This window comes from Chiloscyllium punctatum, chromosome 45 (genome assembly GCF_047496795.1).
Source record: "Chiloscyllium punctatum isolate Juve2018m chromosome 45, sChiPun1.3, whole genome shotgun sequence".
NCBI lineage: Eukaryota > Metazoa > Chordata > Chondrichthyes > Orectolobiformes > Hemiscylliidae > Chiloscyllium > Chiloscyllium punctatum.
Window position 1 is genome coordinate 46,352,170 of NC_092783.1, and position 18,268 is coordinate 46,370,437.

Genomic DNA, 18,268 nt, shown 5'->3' on the forward strand with positions numbered 1-18,268 from the left:
TGGGTTCGATGCTCTGTGGAGGGCACTGTGAATTGTTTGGTTCTCTAATGCACAATACGTTTCAATACAGGATCCCCATAAAAAGCCCACGTAATGAACAACTGGCCCTTTTTGGCTGTATCTTGTGTTAGTAAATGAAATGTTACAGGTCACAGAAGGGATTTGGTTAAGTAGAATAAAAACATTTTTAAAATGCTATAGAGAGTTTATTTTATGTTTTTTTATATGCAGTTCAAATGCATTCAAAGTGAATCATGGAAGGTTACTGAACACATAGAGATGTTCAGATTTATGAAGAATGTTGGAAGATAAGGAGGGGAAAAAGCAGTTATATTAACTGAATTGGTAATGAGGGCATGAATTTTAAGCCAATCATGAAAAGAATTAAAATGAGAACGTAGGACTTTTAACTTACACTGAAAGGGCAATGGAAGTAGAATCTTGTAAAGCAAATATATATTTGGAAAGCGAGTTTTGAGAAATATATATATGTGTACATATTTGGAATATAAAATGATGGCAATATGGAGAAACATAGGTAATTAAGGCTATTTGAGGACAGCCGCAGGGAACCAAGTGGTTACCTTCTGTTCAAAGTCATCTTACTGGATTATGGAAAAAACTAAAGAATATCTCTGATTAATATGCATACATGTGCTGCAAGTGTAAACTCAAGCAGATGGAGTATTATCAACAAATTTAAAAATGGAAAAAATGTTAATTGCATCATTTGCTTGATTTACCAACCAGATTCATATCATGCGATTGTCCACAGAAAAACAGGAAATAATGTCTCTCATTAAATATGGCAATGAAAGAAGGAGGTTAAACTATCATTCATGTGGCCTGTTCATCAATTAATTATCCAAAACTTTGAGATGAATTTTGTGTTCAATGTTAAATGTGGGTCAGTAAAGTTTCTGTTGATTTTACAATGGTTCTCTATGTCACACAGAAAAATGGTACAGTTAGGTGTTTGTGCAATTTCTGTGGGGTTTCTGATGATCACACATTGAAATATTAACAGGAGATGGAAGAGAAAACCAAATTCCTTTCCAGGGTATTAATAAGCTTTCAGTTCACCTCAAACGTTTTGTGTTCATGGTGCACTCAGTTTTTCAGTTTTTAACCTAACCCACCCATTTGGAAACTGATGGGATCACATTGGCTAGCTGATTATAATTTATTTTGACTTCATGCCACAATTTTCTAAACTGAAAAAAGGAAATACATGAAACAGAAATAATTTCTCCTGTACTTCTATTGAACAGTAAACTACACTATTTTGTTGAGAGAGAATGGGTGTTTCAGAACTTGTGTAGTTTCAAATGTGCAGTATCTATAAGAGCAATCATTCAACATATAAACAGGAAACAAATGAATTAATTTTTCTTTCCAGCCTTTCCAAGAACGTCCGAAGCTTGCTGTGCCAACTCCGATTCTGCCAGATCAGGCATTGCTTTCTAAGATTCCAAGAACATCTTTAATTGCAGGTATAATTTGAATTGAAATGTTCGGCATTGTTTGCATGACACTGATTTGATTCAATCCATCACTGGGGAAATAATTGATGAAAATACTTTGACTATTTCAACAATTCTATTTAAGCCATTTAAAAATAATATAATTTCAAACTCACATTTTCAGCAGTTGTGTCCTGAAATATTATTTGGTTTGGTTTTGCATGTAATGGTAACAAAAGCAGAAATTGCTGGAAAAGCTCAGCAGGTCTGGCTGCATCTGTGGAGAGAAATCAGAGTTAACATTTTGGGTTGAATTGACCTTCCTCAGAACTCCTAGATAATTTGACACCAATGACAACTTTTTTGAAATGTGAAAGGGCTGCTGGGGGTGAGATCCAGGCCTGTGCACATAATACAATGTGATGGCTGCTTATAGGGAGGAGGATGAAATTTAACACAAATCTTCTCGTCCTCCCCCCCCCCCCCCCCCAAACACCACCACCACTCAACCCAGTGCCGACTTATATATTTACAAAAAGGGAAAAGGTGAAAACTGCGATGATGAGATATTTTTAGGAAATTGTCAGCGCACCAGCACATTTAACGAGAAAACCAGGAGTATCCTGGTAAAATGTGAACTTCTGATCACCCTAGATGCAAATGCACTTGTAATGCAAACCCTAGATCATATTTCAGGAGCCTGAAAAAAAGGCTTTTGTAATCTTGGACTTTGATAAGTATCTATTTCAGATAAGAATTCATGTGATTATTTTATTTTGATTAATTTAATCGTTTATTCTAACAGTAGGATATGGTTTGCACTTGAGTTATTTTATATATTGTTCATTGTTTTTCACTTGTACTAGTTTGTTCCTTTGTAATTTCACGCTCTTTAGTATATCTTCCCAAAGACATCGCTTGGGGTCAATGGTAAGCTGGGGAAGCTCACCTTATTGATCATTGTCCATGTGAAGTGGGCTGCCTCACTTTTAGTGACCCTGCAGGTAAATGGATTGCTGACACTTCAAGATTGGAAGATTAATAATGTAGTCACTTGGTGAGGTACTGGAAAGCAGTTGCAAAAGAGAACTGGGGGGAGATAATTGGCAGTAAAAGTAGACTTTCTTCCTGTGCATGGTGATTTGTTTTTTTGCGCTGAGTTCTGTAAAATCCCTGTGAACCAGCGTTCTCAGACTTGGAAATGTCATAGTCCTTTTTTGCTGAAAATAGGGAACCTTCAAATGACATTTGTGACTTCAGAGAACACCAGGAAAAAAATTCTATTTTTGTTTCTGTTGTTGAACTAGGTTAAACATCACTGAGTACATACAGTGGAAACCAGGCAAACTTACATAGGATCATGTTTTTTCACAAACTGTTTTGCTTAAGTGGAATTAATCTAAGTAAATTGTTTTTTGTCATGACAAATATAATTTAAGTACCATGATAAAACAAAGTTAAAAATCACACAACACCAGGTTATAGTCCAACAGGTTTAATTGGAAGCACACTAGCTATTGTGCTTCCAATTAAACCTGTTGGACTATAACCTGGTGTTTGATTTTTAACTTTGTACACCCCAGTCCAACACCGGCATCTCCAAATCATGATGAAAGTACCTCTTGTCTATAAATACAGATAAAATATTCAAATGAAAGATCTGACAGTTGTATACAAAGTAAAACAAATGCTTAATGCAAGTGATTTTACTTAAAGAAAAATCAAATAATCTAGTTCCTCATCCAAGAAGACCAAAAACCTACTAATTATGACAATGCACTGTTCTGTTGAGTGACCTTGGCCCAGGAAGTTTCTATGGTTCCTGAAATAGAGCAGTTCAGGGAAACCAATTTGATTCCTGTTTTGGAAAATTGAAATGATCTGGAAAATGATGAGATTTTAACTTGATGTCAAGCTGTTTCGACTAATCAGAGTTTTAATAATGAGGAGACATAATTCAAAGCTTTAGATCTAGGAAGTGAATGAGATTATTTATGTGTTGCTTGATTGCACCCTCCCCCAAAACCCTTACAGACTCCATCCTGACACAAAGGTAATGAAGAGTGAACATGGTCTTTTTATTGTTTTGGTGATTTCCATGGCTGTACTTTGTAGAGGGTCAGGAACAGGTTCAGATCTTGTCAACATACACAGTGACCTCTGGCTTGACTGAGCCACTTAAACGAGTCTGGAATAACGCAAAGAACTGCGGATGCTTCAGATCTGAAACAAACAAAAACAGAAATTGCCGGAGACATTCAGTAGGTCTGGTAGCATCTGTGGAGGGAGAACAGAGTTAATGTTTCGAGTCCTGTGACTGTTCTTCAGAACTCTTGAACAAGGCTCACAGGATGCGAAAATTTAACTCTGCTCTCTGTCCATGGATGCTGCCAGACCTGCTGAGTTTCTCCAGCAAATTTTGTTTCTGTTTGCTTTAAATGAGACTGGATGTGGGTTTCCTGCCTCCCATCTCATTTTCTGGATTGTTAACTGGGCACTTCTGCACAGAGACAGCAGAAAAGTAAAATTCACCTTGGAAGTAGCACCAAATCTCTGTTGGATTATTGCAGTCTACATTGGCATCAGGAGATGTAGAGAGTCATAGAATCTCTACAGTGGAGAATGAGGCCAATTGGCCTATCGGGTCTGCACCGAAGAGCATCCCACCCAGACCCGGTCCCCCACCCTATCTCTGTATCCCCGCATTTACCATGGCTAATCCACCTAGCCTGTACATCCCTGGCTACTATGGGGCAATGTAGCATGGCCAATCCTCCTAACCTGCACACCTTTGGACTGTGGGAGGGAACAGGAGCACCTGGGAGAATGTGCAAACTCCCCAACAGTCAGTCACCTGAGGTTGGAATTGAACCCAGGTCACTGGCACTGTAAGGCAGCAGTGCTAACCACTGATCCACCGTGTAACGACTCTCTAATGGTTTTGGGAATTTTATTTACGTCTATCCAGTACTTTACTATAGGATCAGAACATTTGGCTGCCGATCATTGTCAGCAGCTGAAAAAGTGCCTACGTCTGACAGGTAGCAAGAAACTTGTACCTTTTCTGATTTTCCCGTGTCCTGTACATGCCAGAAGGAACAACCCAGGATGGGCCTGGGCTTAAATTGTCCTTGGACAAGCATAAATGAATTTGGGCAAGGAATCTGTGGACAGTAGCAACATGTTTCGGTTGCCTTGGTCCTATCTATTGCCGAAATGGGAAATGGAAGGAACAGAAAATCTGTAATAAGTTGTTCCAGGTATTCAGTAAGGTATCAGTGAAAATAGGTCAAGAATGTAGTGATGGAAATGCACAGCAGGTCAGGCAGCATCCGAGGAGCAGGAGAATCGACGTTTCGGGCATAAGCCCTTCATCAGGAATGAGGCTTGTGGGCCAGGGGGCTAAGAGAAAAATGGGAGGGGGATGGGGGTTTGGGGGGAAGGTAGCTGAAAATGTGTTAGGTAGATACTGCCTGACCTACTGTGCTTTTCCAGAACTACACTCTCAACACTGATCTCCAGCATCTACAGTCCTCACTTTCTCCCATCAGTGAAAATAATTTAAATAAGTATAAGTGAATGAAACAGTTAACCATGACAAATGAAGAAAGAGGGGTTAGACTTGTTTAGTGAAGACAGGGAACAGAGCTTTAGATTGGGCACGGGAACTGCTCACCATTGCAGAATGATATTCAAAAATAATTATGTCCAAATGTAATAAAATTAAATCTGCAAGTTTGGCAATAATCAGGATCAATTAATTGCGACAAAAGATTCAGCCCATGAACTCTGTTTCTCTCTCCTCAGATGCTGCCTGATCTGCTGAGCATTTCCAATATCTAGCTTTTGTTTTATGACTGAGTGCAAATTGTGTTGAATATTTTGGAGGGGTATTTGCTGGGAGGCCCAGTAAGGTTTCTCACCTTATCTTACCAAATATCCCTCAATAACCACCTCCCCCCACCCCGATGGGGTTTTTCACATTTGGGAGGTAGTGACCTAGGGGTATTATCATTGGACCATAAATCCAGAGACCTAGGTAATTTTCCCAGGATCCAGGTTTGAATCCTGTCATGGTAGATGGTAGAATTTGAATTGAATAAAACTCTGGAATTAAGAGTCTGATGACCTGGAAACCATTGCCGATTGTTGGAAGAACCCATCTGGCTCACTAATATCCTTCAGGGAAGGAAAATGCCACTCTTATCTGGTCGGACCTACATGTGACTCCAGACCCATAGCAATGTGATGGACTACCCTCCAGGATGGGCAATAAATGGTGGTCTTGCCATCGGTGCCCTCATCCTGTGAATTAATATAATATCTGATGCCATCCCCATCTTACTACAAGCTGTTCCCAGGACATGTCACTACTCAGTGAATAGCTGCTGAAAAATCAGCCTCCCCTGCTCGATCATTAGGAGGCTGCTGTACAACTGAATAAGTGTTGGCAATCTGGTGTTTCCCCCTCACTGGCACTGTTAATGGCATCACAGCCACAAGGCCATGTTGACCAAGGCATATAGTTGGCATGGCTGACACTGCCTTGCACAAGCAACTTCATTTTCTCACTCTAGTCACTGTTTAACCACCAGGTCCACACAGCTAACCTTGTTGTAAGCTACAATGCTTCTGAAGACTCTCCCTGAGACCACAGTCCTTACTCAATTCCCAGTGGTCACCCATTATCTTGTACTTAATCAGTAGGGAAACATTTCATACAGACAAACATAAGTTTTTATTGATGGACAACTAAAGGGAACATGAAGGAAACAAACATGGACTACAGGGTACACCTACAATGCCTCTTGACCTTGATTGCCCATGATGGGTTTCTGCATCCAGCTATCATCTACTGTCTCCACAGGAGGGGCAGGGGTGTGCGGCAATGGGCTGTCAGGATAGTGCAAGGTTAAAGGGACGTGTAAGGGGTGCGGGTGGTACCTGGAAACCAGGCAGGGCCAGATGTCAATCAGATCCTGTCTGTCTTGTAATGCCTATGGCAGCTGAGCTCTGCCATCCACAAACAGACATTCTTCCCACTCCAATTCCTCATCCTTCTCCTCAGGCAACTGCTGTCATGTCCCCAGCTCTCAACATCTATCGCATTGCTTCATTGCCTGCTCCAGTTGTGTAGACCACTCCAAGCTGTGGGACTGGATCTTCAGCAGCAGTTATCCGTTCTACTGTGATCCAGTTCACAGTGTGTGCACCAACTTGGCAGAAGGAAAAAGTGCTTGCTGCACTCCGATGCTTGTTCCATCTTAGATCCACCACAGCCATCGCATTCTCCATTGCATTCAGTAGGTTCTTTCATCATATTTAGTTGACTTGCAATGCCTCTCTGTTCCCCTTATCCCACAGCCTTCTTGGAACTTCCACAATGATGGGGACTGTTGCCTAGCATTCACCGCCTTTTATGATATTACTGTTAACTTCTGCATCACTAAGATAACAATGGTAGTTTAACCAGCACCAATGGCATGGTGCTTCCTGCCTTTGAGCAATATTTGATGCATCAGCACGACCACTCTGCATGCATTGCATACATGCGAACAAATGATTGCTAATAATTATTGCTAAGCAGCTGGAGTTTGCAAACCTATGCTTCATGTATTTGCCTCTGCAATGTCCTAACTTTCACCCATTATAGTGACACTGACTTACCCCCACCCTGGGTGCTGTACTCAATTTTTCAGTTGCACTATGCAGCTATGATGCTGGTTTTGTTTCTGACTATGTTGCTTATGGAGTAAAAGGAACACAAATGAAAGCACTGAGCATTAAAGTATTAATGTTCTAAGGTTCAAATAAATAATGTTCTTCCTAAATCACAGAAGTCAGCTTGTATGAACAATCTATTGCTACAACAATCTAAATAAGCCCAATACAAAGGAGTTGGGGTTCCTCCGTGGAAACACAGCTCACAGTCAACACTTTCAGCACAAAGCAGGGTTTCCAGGTATCATCACCCCTTCTCCCTTTAAGCTGGCACAACCCTTGCAGCCCATTTCCACTCCTGTGGAGACACATTACATTGAACTTTGCCTTCAACTGTCCTCACTGCCCCCTGAATCCAAACATTAGACTTTAATGATGCCACTCTGCTCCTCTACAATCCCCTTGTAGAGGCCACAGTGGTTGTCGCTGCCAATAACATCTCCTCTGGTAGAGTATAATGCCCTCCAAAGCTGTTCGGCATTCCTGCCCATACACATTGAATTTCTCTCTGTGACCATCCTTGTTCCCACTTGTATAAATGTCTCTGCTTCCTTCCCCACATCCTTGACTCCCACATTCCTTTTGGCAGTGATCAACTTGCTTCCCTCCAATAAGGCTTTGCCTTAATAATCGATGATGGAGTATAATTGTCACAGACCTCGGAATTACTTCACAAGCTAAACATGACTGATCAAACCCCTGACCGTTGTCCTTGCAGCTTTCTGACTGACAGAACATCATTCCCCTGCCTGCTACTGTTGTGCCTGCAGGACGGAGCATTGCCCAATCCGTGGACTGCAGTCAGACAGATCACTTTGACACTGGGCATCCCAAGCTGATGACTGATTGTGGTCAGACCCCTGGACTATGTGCAGACTGTGCCCTGAGTAAAGGTACCAGGATCAGCATTTCCTGTAATTTTCTTCCTGGCTGCTTGGGTCTGTGAGGTTTCTGTATGGCAGAGACTTCCAGAACCAGAAATCTAAACCGTGATTGACACATAACTGTACAGCTTAAAGGGAACAATCAGCAGGCCCTCTAAACTAATGCAGACCCCTTGAATAAGTTGAAGACTAATCCCAATTCTGAAGAGGTGTCATACATGACTCAAAATGTCAACTCTGTTTCTCTCCACAGATGCTGTCAGACCAACTGAGTGTCTTCTGTATTCTCTGTGTTTGTTTCAGATTTCCAGCATGTGCAGCATTTTGCTTTTGTTTGAGAGGAATTTAATGTCTGACATAGACCAATTAAGTTGAAGAGTCTATTTCTTTCCTTTAATAGTGGAGGATGAGAGAGAAATGGGCAATATTGTGAACAGAAGACATCTATGTACTGGGAATGTAGCAGACGAAATCCAATTATTTAGAAGCAAAATTGACTAAGTCTTCCCACTTCGGGTGAGAACAGGGAGCAGCAATGCAGTTATCATCGATCTTGAGAAAAAAGATCAGGAGAATAGTGACATGGTGGCTCAGTGGTTAGCACTGCTGCCTCACAGTGCCAGGGACTCGGAGTCAATTCCGGCCTTTGGTGACCGTCTGTGTGGAGTTTGCCAAATGCCCTATTTCTACACAGTAGGCATTCTATGAATATCTGAGGAGGACTGAAACAAAGATTTTACCCCATAAATCCCATGTTCTGAAGCACTTTATACTCTATTGCAAAAGATAAATTTGAACTAATTTATTATGTTTTCGTTTTGTAGGCAGTGATGTAAAAGTGAGCAACAACAAACCTAATGTTGGAAACTATGGGCAGAATATCAGCATGCTGGAAGATGACTGCATTCCACCACCTCCTCCAATGGCTCCTCCACCACCTCCTCCAATGGCACCTCCACCACCTCCAACTCAAAGTATTTATCAAAATCCACAAATGACCTATTTGCCTTATGAAGTGACTATCCCACCACCTCCTCAGATGGCTCCTCCTCCTCCACCACCACTACCTTTAAACATGACATTACAACAAAAATTTATTCCAAACTACCAACCTCCTGAAACAACCTTTTCTCCACCTCCTCTACCTCCAAATATGATTCCTCCACTGCCTCCAGCAATGGCACCTCACAAATCTTTCCCAAAGGCTGATTTGTTCTCAAAAGCATCCTCCCCATCCAGTACAACAAGACCTCCTGCACCTCCCCCCTTTCTTCCACCTGATGATTATTCTTTCAACTCACCTCTGCAAAATAATGTTTCAAAATACAATCATATTAAACAGCCTAAAAAGTCACCACCACCTCCTCCACAAAGAGATTTGATACAACACAATCATTTTCATGTCAAGCCTGAAAGGGAGACACTGTCTTCTTTCAAATTCTTCCCGAATGCTTCACAAAAGTTAGTTTCCGATAGTCAGTCTTTGTATATGGCAGAATCTCCTGAAGTGATTTCACAACCTCAAGTTGCATCAACTTTCAATCCGAAAGCAACAGCAAAGCTTTTTGGATCTTCAGAACCCGTTAACAGATCAGAAAACAGGTTAAGTTCTGACTGGCAAAATAAAAGCAAGTCCATGATAGTTATGAAAGATGCTGACCAGTATACAATGGACCACACTGGAGAGATTAATCACACTGCTTCCATGCACATGAACACAAATGAAAGCACTGAGCATCCAAGAATGAATAAGGTACAAACAGATCATGTTCCTCCTAAACCACAGAAGCCAGTTCGTAAGAACAATCTATTGCTACAACAATCTAAATCAACCCAATACAAAGGAATACTTTCAGGTTCCTCTATGGACCGTTGCACAGAGGATGAGAAAGAAAAGAACTGGAGCAATAGCATGGATCTTCGGCAGTGCAGTTTAAATCAACCTCATGATTCTAACAACAATCAAAACTTGGCCCATTCAACCATTTCGAACATTGATTCTGAAATAAAAAATGGGAACCACAGAGCAGGAGACAAGACAAAATCCACTGTGATCAGAGATTTTGAAAACCAGAGTTCCTCAGAAAATGTTACGTTAGATCTTCAATCCTTGAAACCAGTTGAGAAACCAACCACATTAACAGCAGAGATTCCAGATTTTCCTCCAGAACAAACTCTGCCTAGCCCAGACCAGAATATAGATCCACGTTCACCACTGGCACTTCTCATGGCTGCAAAACAGCGAGATTCTAGTAAAAACAAAAGAGCTCACAAAGCATCTTTAGAAACGGCTAATTTATCCTTGGGAGGCACTCGGTTCATTCAGTCAACAAATTCAAATACAATCCATATCACACCAATAGCTAATTACAAGGATCGTTCTTTGATATCACATGCTGAAGAAGATAGTTCAGCATGGAACAAGCATGGAGGTGACCTCATCAGTCCTCTGAACAGCACCAGAAAGAGTCTAGATTGGTCAAAACCTTCATCCCACTCTGCATCACGAGAAACTGCAGAACCAGAAGACTCTCAAAATGATGATGACATGTCTTTACTTCTGATCCCACCTCCACCATGCTTTAGTGATGAAGAGAATGAAGAACCCTCATTTGAACTTCTGCCACCTCCACTTGAATTTTCTAACCATAATGAAAGCTATTCTTCTCAACCAGAAAGAACAGTGCATGTTGAATCTGAGATTGACAATCATCCCTCTGCCAATTCTGACAAGAAAGGGCTTTGTCTGCAGGATCCTGACCATTTTACATTTAATCACCCTAAAAATCTTAACAATAAAAATACTCATTCCATTAGCAAATTGCCAGTAAACACTTTGTCGCTTCCTGTCAAAACAAACATTGTTCGGCAAAAGCCAGCAATTGCAGAAAAGCCCACATTTATCAATAGCACTGTTGTGAATGGGGGTCCTGGAAAATATCAAAATTCAAAGCATGTTTCAGATCCGCACAGTTATTCGCCTTTAATGCCTAAATCATATGAAAAAAATATACCCAAGATGGAAGATCAGCAGACAGAAATGGTACCATCAACAAACAAACTGGTAATGAAGAATAAAGTAATTGATGAACTGCAGTCAAAAGTGCAAGCCTTGAGCACAGACAATTCTGATGTTACAGCCAAAAGGTGAGTTCAAATCTGTGCTGGAGTAATCCTCTTGGGGAGCAAAGTTCTTAAACAGCTTATATAAACAATTAGAGTTCTGTATAAACCATTTAATTCCATTCTCTATTTTACTAATTGTTCAAGTCCTAATACAGATGATGCTGCATTGCTGCAGGAGGACTGCATTAAATTCCATTTTTCAGATGAGATGTAATGCCAAGACTTTATCTAACCACTCAAGTGGATATAAAAAGATCCCATAGTATTGTGTAAAAGAGCATCCTGACCAGTATTTCTCTTTCAACAATGCAAAAACATTACCATATCATTATCACATTGATGATTGTGACAATTTGCTGTCCATTTTATACAGTACAACAATGATTGCACTTTGCAAATACTTCATTGGGAGCAGAATGCTTTGAGTTGCTCTGTGGTTACAAAATGTAAAATTTAAATGCAAATCTTTTAATCACCAACTTGTTCATCTCTGATTATGTTCTGAGGAAGGGTCACTGGATCCAAAACATTAATTTCTGCTTTCTCTCCACAGATGCTGCCACATGCTGAGTTTTCCCAGCAATTTCTGGTTTTGTTTCTGACTATGTTGCTTATGGAATAAAATGAATTTAGCAACAGGATTAGGCCACTTAACCTCTCAAGACCTCTCACTGTATTCAGTGAGATCATGGCTAATCTGTCACTTTGTTTATCCAATTTTGCCCCAAATCACTCAATAGCTGTTGGTAATAATAATCTCAGATTTAAATTTAACAATATTACTTGTCATTTGTGACAGTGTTATAAACATTTACCACCCTATGCACATTAGAGGTATTTCCTAGTTTCATTCGAAAATGTATTGCACTAATCTTTCAACATTGTCCCCAGTCCTAAATTCTCCAGTTGGTGGAAATGGATTCCTACTATCTAGAGTAACTGCTTACACAATATTTTGAAAATTTCAATCAAACATTCGTAATTCCAGGGAGTAAAACTTTGACTTGTGTAATGTTCTTGGTAATTTAGGCATTGAAGTCCAGATTTTACTTTGGTAAAGCTTCCCTGTACTCTCTCCAGCCTTCTTAACTTTCCAGAGTACTTCAGCTGTAGTTTAACCAGAACATTATACAGCCCATATTCTAGTCCTCTAGATATGATGGCCAGCATTCCATTATGCTTTTGATTGTCTTCTGTGTACAACCATGTTGTCATTATATATTAATGTTGTGGTTCTGTTCACTGAGCTGGGAATTTGTGTTGCAGACATTTCGTCCCCTGTCTAGGTGACATCCTCAGTGTTTGGGAGCCTCCTGTGAAGCGCTTCTGTGAAATTTCCTCCGGCATTTGTAGTGGTTTGAATCTGCTGCTTCCGGTTGTCAGTTCCAGCTGCCCGTTGCAGTGGTCGGTATATTGGGTCCAGATCGATGTGCTTATTGATTGAATCTGTGGATGAGTGCCATGCCTCTAGGAATTCGATAAAAACGGATACCCCCGCAATTTCATCAACAGATGCCTAAGGGAAAGACAACGGAACGAGGATATGCCACAACCCTAAGGACTAGCCACACTACCATACATCAAGAGCATTTCCGAACTGACAGCTGGACTACTGCGACCACTAGGACTCATAACAGCACACAAACCAACAGCCACTCTCAGACAACAACTCACCAGAACGAAGGACCCGATACCCAGCATGAGCAAAACCAATGTAGTGTACAAAATCCCATGCAAGGACTGCACAAAACACTACATACGACAAACAGGAAGACAGCTAACGATCCGCACCCATGAACACCAACTAGCCACGAAACGACACGACCAGCTATCCTTAGTAGCCACACACACAGATGACAAGCAACATGAATTTGACTGGGACAACACGACTATTATAGGACAAGTCAAACAGAGAACAGCCAGGGAATTCCTAGAGGCATGGCACTCATCCACAGATTAAATCAATAAGCACATCGATCTGGACCCAATATACCTACCACTGCAGCGGACAGCTGGAACTGACAACCGGAAGCGCCAGATTCAAACCACTACAAATGCCGGAGGAAAGATCACAGAAGCGCTTCACAGGAGGCTCCCAAGCACTGAGGATGTCACCTAGACAGGGGACGAAACGTCTGCAACACAAATTCCCAGCTCGGCGAACAGAACCACAACAATGAGCACCCGAGCTACAAATCTTCTCACAAACTTTGAATTATATATTAATGGTTTGGAGGTGCCGGTGTTGGACTGGGGTGGACAAAGTTAAAAATCACACAACACCAGGTTATAGTACTATAATTTGGTGTTGCATGATTTTTAATATATATTAAAACATTTTATATATTATTTAAATGTTCTATCTTACACCTGCAATGATATTTGTTGTCTAAAATGATCTAGAATTTTAGAAAAGTAAATAATATTACACAAGAGGTAAATCAAATGAAATATTTACTTCAAGTTTTGTATTGTTGCATTATTGATGTATTGTTGCATTATTGATCAGTTTATAGTAGTTCAATATTCAGTCAGAACCACTGAACTTACAGCAGAATTGAATGCATGGGAGGTGGTGGGTCTGGATGAGATGCTTTCTGGAGGGTTGGTACAGACTCAGTGGGCTGAATGACCTCTTTCTGCACTGTAAAGATTCTATGATTCCACAACTTCTTGGTATTGAAGGGAAGTGAGGTCAGTGAGCACAGATTAGGCAGTAGTAATACATTGCTATTAACTGGGAATTTGATCTCAGAATATTACTGAGTTTGTAGTTATCTTGTGGTTTTAAATTGTTACATTTACAAAGTAAAACAACTTTTATGAATCTTCCTACTCTTTTCCAGCTCTCAGAATGCACAACATCCACAATCTTATGGGCGGACCTTCACTATCCGGCCTGGTACAAAGCAACCAATAACTGTGGTATACCCTCCAACAACTAAATGAAGATCTGCTCTTTTTGAACCAAAACGATTTTCCACAGACTCTAAATATTGTAGGCATCACCTAATTAATGTCAGATAATTAGGAGAGGCAGTGGCCAAGTGGTATTATCACTGGATTGTTAACGTAGAGACCCGGGTAATGTTCTGGGGACCTGGGTTGGAATCCTGTCCCAGCAGATGGTAGAATTTGAATTTATAACTATCTGGAATTAAGAGTCTAATGGTAACTATGAATCCATTGCGAATTGTTAGAAAAACCCATCTGGTTCACTAATGTCCTTTAGGGGAGGAAACTGCCATTCTTATCTAGCCTATGTGACTCCAGACTCAGAGCAATGTGGTTGACTTTCAACTGCCCTCTGGGAAATTAGGGCAATAAATGCTGGCCTAGCCAGTGATGCCCTCATCCCATGAATGAATGAAACCAAAATCTTTCACACTGACTTTATTAACATTCCCCAAGGAGATACTTCTGAACATCCAAATTTCACCCTACTTATTTGAGTTTATCAGCACTTGGTGTGTACATACGCTTTGCATTTGTGACACATTCTGAAGAAGCCTTTTACCAGCAATAGCTTGTTTATATTGTGTGTATCTGTGTAAAACATAGTAAAAATGCTTTTAAGAGATATGCCTTTTTTGAACAATCTTTCTGAAAAACATCATTCTTCTGCATGTTGCATAATACAAAGGCTCCTTCTGTAATATCTCAGCATGGTTCTAGCACATTATGTAATAACATGCAGATTAAACAATGAGCTTATGCTGCAGTAATCATAATCATGGGAGTATAAGGAAAATTATTTTTTTTACATAACTGTGTACACATTCTATAAGCCTGTCTTAATCAAAAATCTTAACCAAATACAGAGAATGTCCTGTAAAAATATTTAATTATATTTTCAATTTTGAATTATTTTCCCAATAGATGTATGTTAACATGCATTGTATGTTTCTTCCCCAGAGTAAAAGTTTTAAAGTATTTTATATATTTTAATGAAATATTGACATTTATGGCATTTATTAATGGTTGATGTGAAAAATTGCACTTAATACACAATCCATACTTAACTCAATCTGCCGATACCATCTGCATGTAATCTCTATGTTGTGTAAATTTAAAAATCACAATGAAACTTCTTTACCAAATCAGGGAGACGGAGAGGGGAAAAGGGTTGCCCTGTGTTTCTGTATTTTGATTTGTATAGTGACTTTGACTTGAAATGAAACATTTTTATTTAACTGGTCTATTTTGGATAAAGGTCAAAATGTAATCTAGTGTGAATTTAAGTAAGATTATATTGTAGAAGTATCCATGTATAATATTCATTACCTCAATGCTGCATTTCCTTTCTATAATATGTACACCAACATCTATGATAAAGATGCTTATATGTTTGGTGGTTTCTCAACAGGAAAAGCTGATGCTATACCTCAAGAAATCAATAAATGTTAATCTTGTACGAATCAGTGTCACCATGCCATTTTGAAAATGCACTAAATCAACTCTAAATTTCTGTTTAATATTTGCAAATGTAATGATTCAGATTTTCAGTTGGAGGGTAAATATATTAATTTTTAATATCTATTAAAATCATTTTGAAAACATGCATAAGAACTTAAGAAATAGGAGCAATTGACCATTCAACCCATCAAGCCTGCCCTCCTGTTCATTTAAAGTATTTTAGCTGTTCTAATACTTGTCTCAACTTCTCTTTCATACTTGTTCAGCATAGCCCTAAACTCTTTAATATTTCAAAATTCTATCCAACTCCTCTTTACATACTTTCAGTGATCGAGCGTCCTCAACTCTCTGGATTAGAGAACTCCAAACATTCACTCACTTCTGAGAAGAAATTCCTTTGCATCTCAACTTTAAGTGAGTGTCCCATTACTCTCCAGTTTGAGATTTCCCCCACTAGTGGAAATACATTCTCACCACCCTCAGAATCTTGTATGTTTTAATAAGGTCATCCCTCATTCTTCTAAACTTTTAACGAAGAAAAGCCTAACTTGTTCAGTCATTCTTGAAAAATCAACCCCTCACCCAAGGAATCAGCCTACTGAATCTCTTTTGAACCTTCCTTAATGCCAATTTATCATAGAGTCATAGAGATGTACAGCATGGAAACAGACCCTTTGGTCCAACCTGTCCATGCCGACCAGATATCCCAACCCAATCTAGTCCCACCTGCCAGCACCCAGCCCATATCCCTCCAAACCCTTCCTATTCATATACCCATCCAAATGCCTCTTAAATGTTGCAATTGTACCAGCCTCCACCACATCCTCTGGCAGCTCATTCCATACACGTACCACCCTCTGTGTGAAAAGTTGCCCCTTAGGTCTCTTTTATATCCTTCCCCTCTCACCCCAAACCTATGGCCTCTAGTTCTGGACTCCCGGATCCCAGGGAAAAGACTTTGTCTATTTCTTAAATATTGGATGCAAAACTTTACACAACACTCTGGGTATAGCCTCACCAACACCCTGCACAATTGTAAAAAGACTTCCCTATTTTTAAATCCAATCCCTTAGCAATAATGGACAAAATTTCATTTGGCTTCAAAATTATGTGCTGCACCTGCACGCTAACCTTTGTGCTTCATGTATAAGAACACCCAGATCCCTCTGCACTGTGTTTTCTTTTGGGAGTCTCTCTCAGTTTGAACAATAGTCTGCCTTTAATTTTTTTCTACCAAAGTAGATCCCCTTTCAGATACCTTATGCCCTCAACACAACCTGCCTCTCACCTATATTTTTGTATCAGCAAAATTTGGATACATTACACTCTGCTGCATCTTTCAAGTCTATTCTATAGATAGTAAACAACTGAGGTTCTAAGACTGATCCTTGTGCATTAGTGAATTAAAATTACAGCCCAATACATGGTGCACTCCTTTCAAACATGAAACTATAAAATAAAGCTTCAATGTTAGTTTTTTTTAAGAACTATCTCACAGCAGATTCTCAGCATTTTATATTTGAAGATTGGATTTGAAGATTGAGGTGGGCAGAGGGGGTGGGGTTGCCTTGTTAGTTAAGAACAAAATTAAATCTATGGTATTGAATGACATAGCGTCGGATGATGTGGAGTCTGTGTGGGTGGAATTGAGGAACCACAAAGGCAAAAAAACCATAATTGGAGTTGTGTACAGACCTCCTAACAGTGGTCAGGACCAGGGACGCAACATGTACCGGGAAATAGAGAAGGCATGTCAGAAAGGCAAGGTTACATTGATCATGGGTGACTTCAATATGCAGGTGGACTGGGTAAATAATGTTGCTAGTGGATCTAAAGAAAGGGAATTCATGGAATGCTTACAGGATGGCTTTTTGGAACAGCTTGTCATGGAGCCCACAAGAGAGCAGGCTATTCTGGACCTAGTGCTTTGCAATGAACCAGACTCTATAAAAGATCTTAAAGTAAGGGAACCCTTAGGAAGTAGCGACCATAATATGGTAGAGTTCAGTCTGGAGTTTGAAAAGGAGAAGGCGAAATCTGATGTAATGGTGTTACAGTTGAATAAAGGTAATTATGAGGGCATGAGAGAGGAACTGACTAAAATAGACTGGAAGCAGAGGCTAACCGGGAAGACACTAGAGCAAAAATGGCAGGAGTTTGTAGGTATAATTGAGGACACTGTACAGAGGTTCATTCCCAAGAAAAGAAAGATTAACCGGGGAGGGATTAGACAACCTTGGCTGACAAAGGAAGTCAGGAAATGTATTAAAGAAAAAGAGAGATCCTATAAAGTGGCTAAGAACAGTGGGAAATCAGAAGATTGGGAAGGATACAAAAGCAAACAGAGGATAACAAAGAGTGTAATAAGAAATGAGAGGATCAAATATGAAGGTAGGCTAGCCAGTAATATTAGAAATAATAGTAAAAGTTTCTTTCAGTACATAAGAAACAAACGACAGGCAAAAGTAGACATTGGGCCACTTCAAACTGATGCAGGGAGCCTAGTGATGGGAGATAAGGAAATAGCAGGAGAACTTAACAAGTACTTTGCGTCAGTTTTCACAGTGGAAGACATGAGTAATATCCCAAAAATTAAAGGGTGTCACGGGGCTGAGTTGAGTATGGTTGCCATTACGAAAGAGATAGTGCTAGAAAAGT

The 18,268-nt window shown here is 40.0% G+C and overlaps 1 protein-coding gene across 3 annotated transcripts in view; it reads left to right on the forward strand.

Annotated features, from left to right (window-relative positions):
* LOC140467355 (uncharacterized) overlaps window positions 1-15,612 on the forward strand; it is a 67,154-nt gene extending 51,542 nt beyond the window's left edge. For all 3 annotated transcript variants that reach the window (XM_072563661.1, XM_072563662.1, XM_072563663.1), the window contains 3 exons: window positions 1,400-1,493; window positions 8,893-11,215; window positions 14,041-15,612. In XM_072563661.1, coding sequence (XP_072419762.1) covers window positions 1,400-1,493; window positions 8,893-11,215; window positions 14,041-14,143 — 2,520 coding nt within the window. In that variant the 3' untranslated portion in view covers window positions 14,144-15,612. The remainder of the gene's footprint in view (window positions 1-1,399; window positions 1,494-8,892; window positions 11,216-14,040) is intronic.
* Window positions 15,613-18,268: the final 2,656 nt, after the last annotated feature.